Source organism: Kryptolebias marmoratus, linkage group LG7 (assembly GCF_001649575.2).
Source record: "Kryptolebias marmoratus isolate JLee-2015 linkage group LG7, ASM164957v2, whole genome shotgun sequence".
In the NCBI taxonomy this organism is placed as follows: domain Eukaryota; kingdom Metazoa; phylum Chordata; class Actinopteri; order Cyprinodontiformes; family Rivulidae; genus Kryptolebias; species Kryptolebias marmoratus.
In genome coordinates, this window is record NC_051436.1 from 13,135,189 (window position 1) to 13,142,110 (window position 6,922).

The following is a 6,922-nucleotide window of genomic DNA, read 5'->3' on the forward strand; positions in this document are numbered from 1 at the left end:
GTCCGGGCGAGGGAACACTGTGTCCAATATTTATATTCATCATAAGGGGTCTTTGGGCTGCACTTCGTCGGGCCCCTCACCTAGGACCTGTCTGCCTTGGGTGACCCTGCTAGGGGCATGAAGCCCCTGACAGCATAGCTCCTGGGATCATTGGGACACTCAAACCCCTCTACCACAATAAGGTGGCAGCCCAGGGAGAGGAAACTTACAATATTAAACAGGAAATACACTACACACAGGGATAAGAAATAAAACAGAACTACAGAAACATAAAACAATAACCCTAATGCAAAATAAAATTCTACAAATAACTCTGAAATACCCAAATCCCAACACAATCACTGAGGTGACATGTTTTGAGACACGACCAACAGAAAACTGCTGCTGTGAACAGAAAAGAACAAGAACAACAAACCTATATTTTGAATTCTTTATTTCACTATGCCTAAAATTTGGAAATCTTCTTTTGAAAATAGTTAAATCACTAAGATGAAAAAGAAGAGATTGGATAATAATGTAAAAAAAAATAGAGAAGATATTTTAAGTTGTTTGTCCCTTGTTGTAGTTAATAAGAAAGACAGGTTGGGAAAAGCAAGGCAAGTGACGGAGACATAAATTACAAGAGACACATGGCTACAGCGAGGGAGGATGAGACGGTGAGGAAACAAGAGAGACTAGACTGAGAAGAAAAAAGAGGAGGGAAAGAAGAAATGTATGTAGGGACTTACAAAACCCACACAAACACACACAAATAGAAAAGGTTTAACCATCTGTTTTGGATGCCAATTCAGTGTCAGTAGGCTTTATGTTTTCTCATGGGGACTTGTAACACTAAGATAATGTGTCAACAGTTCATTTTGTTTTTATTGTCTGCAGTATCATGTTAAAGTCTGATCTGAAGGGGCTGTCTTCACCTCTACTGTAAGTACAGCAAACCAGAACATCCAGGCTGCTTTCTTTATTATTAGGGCCTTTAACACAGTACACTAAATGTTGTATTGGGCCCCTCTGTTTATTGCACTAAAAAAGGAAGTAGTAGTTTTCATGTAACAAATAGGTTTTTATAGTCCAAAAAGTCATTCATTTATTTATTCATTTTAAACAAATGTCATAGTCAGAAACTGCTGTTTATTATTTTACTTTGGTGCAGAGACAGCTCCAGAGATTTTTTTTTCTGCAGGTTCTAAGGGGGCGCTAAGCATTTTATTGAGGGTGCTATGAAGGATTATTTGTTCTTACAGTTCTCAACACACACAGACACAAGCACAAACACACACACACACACACATATATATATATATATATATATATATATATATAAATAATCAGTGTCAAAGCAGGAAAACAACTAAAACCTGCAGGATGGTGTTTCTGGAGAATTGGGGTTGGGAATCACTGGTATAGACAGATAAATACAGACACTTCACAGGAGGCATCTGAATGAAGAATAAAAACATTTATTGAAACAAAATACTTTCAAAATACTTTCAATGCATGGAATCAAAAAAAATTATAAAACATAAAATTAAACTTCTACAAAGAAACAGGAACTAGGAAACAAAAGGAAAAGATGAATCTGTGAAGGATCAAATGAAAACCAAATGACTAAACACAAAGTAGGTTTGAGGATTAGTTAAATTAGTGTGAGAGGAGAGCAGAACACAGGCCAAACAGAAACAGAAAAGGGACTAATAAAATACCAAGAGAACAGAAAACAACCAACAAACAAAAAGACCTAAATAAATTTAACAAGTCAAACCTAAAACTAAAATTTCAGAAAAACAATTAGAAAAATTATCAACAAAAACAAAATCCCCAAACCTGCCAGAATAGCAATGATTTTACATTTAATACAAATGATGCATCTTGTTCTCTCAGCACCACTTTCAACATCACGATCTCCAGCAGAGAGCAGATGTTGGTTTACTTCCTCATCATCATCCTCCTTCACTCTCACAGTTTGCTCAGACCTCCCAGAGTTTTCCACCTCATGTTCTACCCTTATTCCGGCTGGTTTCTTCTCTTCTGTGTTTTCATTTAAAGACACCTCATCTTCATCGCTCCTTGTGCCTTTTTTGTAGATTTCAACAGCTTCAGTTGACTTTTTACTGTCTCCAGGTTTAACATCTGGATTAACATCTGGTTTAGTTTCTTTAGACTCAGTTAGTTCTGATTTATCAGGATCTACTTCATTCTGATCCTCACTTGGGAGCAGATTTTTGTCTTTTTCTTGCTTATTGTTGTTCGATGTCATGTTTTCTTCATGAGGGTCAGGGCTTTCTGCCTCTTGTTTTATTCTCTTTCCTCCTGTCTCTACATCTATAATTACCTCCTGTGGATCAGCCTGACCTTGTCTCTCACACACAACAGATCTTTCACTGAATATGGGACTTGCCTTGATTTCATTCTGACCTTCAGTAGAGAGCTTTTCTTTTTGGTCATCAGTATCTGTATTATTCCCTGTCATGTCTTTTCTATGACTATCAGTTTTCAAACTCATGTTTTATTCCCTTTTCTTCTCCCTCTTTATTTATAAATTTTCCTGCTGGATCACTCATGTCATCCTGTCCGTCATGTCCAGCAGATACAGCTGATACTTCACTGTTTCCAGGTTTAACATTATGATCAGCATTTGGTTTCTGGTCTTTTTCCTGGTCACCATCTTTAGATATCATGTCTTCATGACTGCCAGAGCTTGTTTTCAGATTTGTCAGGAATCTGGACGTCAGTCTGAGTAGAAATTGCAGTGGAGAGCAGGTTTCAGTTTCTTCCTGGTCATCAGTGTTTTCATCCTTTGTTGTCATCTCCTGTTCATGATTGTCAAAGTTTTGTGTTGTTTCAGTCTGTTTGCTTTCATCTATTGTTACACTGATTATTTTTCTGTGTTCATGGCTCACCTCATCATGACCAGCAGGTAAAGGAGACCTCTCACTATCTTCAGGTTTTAGGTTGATCTTCTCATCTGGTGTCGTCAGATTAATCTCAGCTTCATCAGGATCCTTCATGTAAGTCTGATCTCCAGTAGAGGGCAGACCTCTGTTGTCTTTCAGGTCTTTAGTGTTTCCATCCTTACATGTGATGCCTTCTTTGCAACAACTAAAATTTTCCGTCTCATGTTTGACCTCCTTTTCTCCCTGTGTGTTGTCTGTAGTTCCATCTGATAATCTCCCCTCACTAATATCTTCTTGTCTGTCATGATCAGCAGACACACCTGTCTCACTGTCTCCAGGTTTAAAATCATGACTGACATTTGGTCTGGTCTGATCAACCACAGTTAGTTCAGCTTCATCAGGATCCTTCAGTTCAGTCTGATCTCCAGTAGAGGGCAGACCTCTGTCTTTGTCCTGGTCAGTATCCTTCAATGTCATGTCTTCATGACTGTCAGAGTTTTCTGTCTGTTTGTTTTTATTTGTTGGTATGTTCATTATTAACTGGTGTGGATCACTCATGTCATCCTGATTGCCATGTCCCCCAGATACAGCTGATATTTCACTGTTCTCAGGCATCACGACCAATACCTGGTTTTGTCTTGGTGATCTTAGTTTGTTCCAATTTGTCAGGATACTGGGCATTAGTCTGAGTAGAAATGGTGGTAGAAAGCAGATTACTGTTTCTTCCTGATCATCAGTGTTTTCATCCATTGTTGTCATCTCCTGTTCATTATTGTCATAGTTGTGTGTTGATTCTGTCTGTTTGCTCTCATCTATTGTTACACTGATTATTTTTCTGTGTTCAGGGCTCACCTCATCATGACCAGCAGGTAAAGGAGACCTCTCACTGCCTTCAGGTTTTAGGTTGATCTTCACATCTGGTGTCATCTGATCAGTGTCAGTTAGTTCAGCTTCATCCTGATCCTGTAATTCAGTCTGATCTCCAGTAGAGGGCAGACCTCTGACTGTTTCCTGGTCAGCATCCTTAGATGTCATGTCTTCATGACTGTCAGAGTTTTCTGTCTCATGTGTTATTCTCATGTCTTTTGTGTCTTTATCTGTTAATTCACTCAGTGGTTGTCTCATCTCTTTGAGTTTTTTATTTTCAGGATCCCTGATTTTATCCTGATCTTCAGTAGAGATCTTTTCTTCTAGGTCATCAGTATCTGTATTAATACTTGTGATTTCATCTGCATGTATGTCAGAGTTTTCGGTTTCATGTTTTATTCCCTTTTCTTTTGTCTTTTCATCTATAAATCTTCCTGGTGGACCACTGGTGTTGTTTTGTCTGTCATGTCCAGCAGATACAGCTGATATATTTCCAGGTTGAACATGATGATCAACATCTGGTCTCATCTCTTTAGTCTCAGTTTGTTCTGATTTTTCAGGATTCTTGTCTTCAGTCTGAGTAGAAACTTCGGTAGAGAGCAGGTTTCTGTTTTCTTCCCGATCATCAGTGTTTTCACCCTTACTTTTCATAACCTGTTCATGACTGTCAGAGTTTTCTGTCTGTTTCCTCTCATCTGTTGTTACACTGATTCTTTTTCTGTGTTCAGGGCTCACCTCATCATGACCAGCAGGTAAAGGAGACCTCTCACTGTCTCCAGGTTTTACGTTGATCTTCACATCTGGTGTCATCAGATTAATCTCAGCTTCATCAGGATCCTTCACTTCAGTCTGATCTCCAGTAGAGGGCAGACCTCTGTTGTCTTCCAGGTCTTTAGTGTTTCTATCCTTAGATTTGATGCTTTCTGTGTAAGAACTGAAGTTTTCCGTCTCATGTATGACCCCCTGTTCTTCCTGTGTGTTGTCTGTAGTTCCATCTGATATTCTCCCCTGGGCATCACTAATATCATCTGATCTGTCATAAATAGTATAAACAACTTTTTCACTGTCTCCAGGTTTAAAATCATGACCAACTCCTGGTCTGGTTGGATCAACTTCTGTTAGTTCAGCTTCATCCTGATCCTCCAGTTCAGTCTGATCTCCAGTAGAGGGCAGTCCTCTGTCTTTGTCCTGGTCAGTATCCTTCGATGTCATGTCTTCATGACTGTCAGAGTTTTCAGTCTGTTTATTTTTATCTGTTGTTACATTCATTATTAGACTGTATGGATCACTCACGTCATCCTGTCTGTCATGTACAGGAAGCACAGCTGATATTTTACTGTTTCTAGGTTGAACATCATGATCAACAAATGGTCTCATCTCTTTAGTCTCAGTTTGTTCTGATTTTTCAGGATTCTTCACTTCAGTCTGAGCAGAAATTGTGTTAGAGAGCAGATTTCTGTTTTCTTCCCAATCATCAGTGATTTCATCCTTTGTTTTCATAACCTGTTCATGATCGTTAGAGTTTTTTGTTTCTTTGCTCACATCTGTTGTTACACAGATTATTTTTCTGTGTTCAGGGCTCATCTCATCATGACCAGCAGGTAAAGGAGACCTCTCACTGTCTCCAGGTTTTAGGTTGATCTTCACATCTGGTGTCGTCAGATTAATGTCAGCTTCATCAGGATCCTTCAGTTCAGTCTGATCTCCAGTAGAGGGCAGACCTCTGTTGTCTTCCAGGTCTTTCGTGGTTCTATCTTTAGATGTGATGCCTCCTTTGCAACAACTAAAGTCTTCAGTCTCATGTTTGACTTCCTGTTCTTCCTGTTTGTCTTCTGTAGTTCCACTTGATAATTTCCCCTGGGCATGACTAATATCATCTTGTCTGTCATGAGCAGCAGAAACCACCTTTTCATTGTTTCCAGGTTTAAAATCATGACAAACATCTGGTCTGGTCTGATTAACCACAGTTAGTTCTGATTGTTCAGGAACACTGATTTTTTTCATTTCTTTAGAAGAGATCAGATATGTGTCTTCTTCCTGCCTCATGTCATTCTCATCTGTGTTTTCTTCCTGGTCAGCATCTTTAGATGTCATGTTTTCATGTCTGTCAGAATTTTCTGTCTCATTTTTTATTCTCTTTATTTCTGTCTCTTCATCTATAAATCCTCCTGGTGGATCACTCATGTCATCATGTCTGTCATGTCTAGGAAGTACAGCTGATATTTTACTTTCTCCAGGTTGAACATCATGATCAGCATCTGGTCTACTCTCTCTAGTCACTGTTAGTTCTTCACGTTCAGGAACCTTCAATCTTTTCCAGATTTCAGTTGAGAGCAGGTTTTTATTGTCTTCCTGGTCTTCAATGTCAGTATCCTTCACTGTGTTGTACCGTGCACAAAAGTCTAGTTTTGCCTTCTTTGGTACCAGGTCATCCCGTATCTCATTCCTCTTACGTTTCCTTTTTTCTTGAATATCTGCTGCATTAAGTTGACAGTAAAAAAATATATATATTTAGTCACCATGTCAAGCAGTTTGATGCATTCATTTATGTCACACATCAATTTACTGAGTCTTACCTTTCTTTCTATAAAACAGAAGATAGGCACTGCCAAATCTATAAAAGAACAAAAGCTATTAATCCTATTCTCAACTGACCTCAAAATATTTGTTAATTCATGTCAAATATTTATATTACTATTTTAATATCAGCTTATTTTGAATTTAATGCTTCCAGTATGTTTATAAAATCAGCCTCCTGTCCACGAACACCACAAACAGATTTGGTGACAAAGGGCAGATCTGGTAGAGTACAACATGATTTCCACTTTGTGCTGAAGAAACTAACACTGTCCATTACTTTGGTAACCTCTGAACTAAGAATGATCACAGCCTCCTGAGCAGCTGACATCACTCCATCAAAGAGCTCCTTCACTGTTTGTCAGTGAGGGGATCTGCTGGAATGCCAGATGTGAACAAACAGATTTAGCTCTGACTTCCAGTAAGTGGCTCCAGGTCAATTTATACTTCCAGCAATTCGTATTTTTGCAGCTATGGTCAATTTATACTCTGACTTTTTGGGTATGAAAAGAAGGTGTTTGCCTACAGGTCTTGGAGAAGTTTCTCTTTTTGCTGAAGGAGGAGGATGGATCTTTTATCAGCTGTCA

At 38.7% G+C, this 6,922-nt stretch overlaps 1 protein-coding gene across 11 annotated transcripts in view; it reads right to left on the reverse strand.

Moving 5' to 3' along the window:
• Positions 1 to 1,430: 1,430 nt before the first annotated feature.
• Positions 1,431 to 6,922, reverse strand: part of LOC108228628 (probable ubiquitin carboxyl-terminal hydrolase creB) — a 19,194-nt gene continuing 13,702 nt past the window's right edge. For 2 of the 11 annotated variants that reach the window (XM_037976702.1, XM_037976700.1), the window contains exons 11-12: positions 6,335 to 6,372; positions 2,350 to 6,235 (exon numbers count right to left, since the gene is read on the reverse strand). In XM_037976702.1, coding sequence (XP_037832630.1) covers positions 2,484 to 6,235; positions 6,335 to 6,372 — 3,790 coding nt within the window. In that variant the 3' untranslated portion in view covers positions 2,350 to 2,483. Of the gene's footprint in view, positions 6,236 to 6,334; positions 6,373 to 6,922 lie in introns of all 11 variants that reach the window. The other 9 variants (XM_037976709.1, XM_037976708.1, XM_037976703.1 and 6 more) reach the window with 6 other exon arrangements.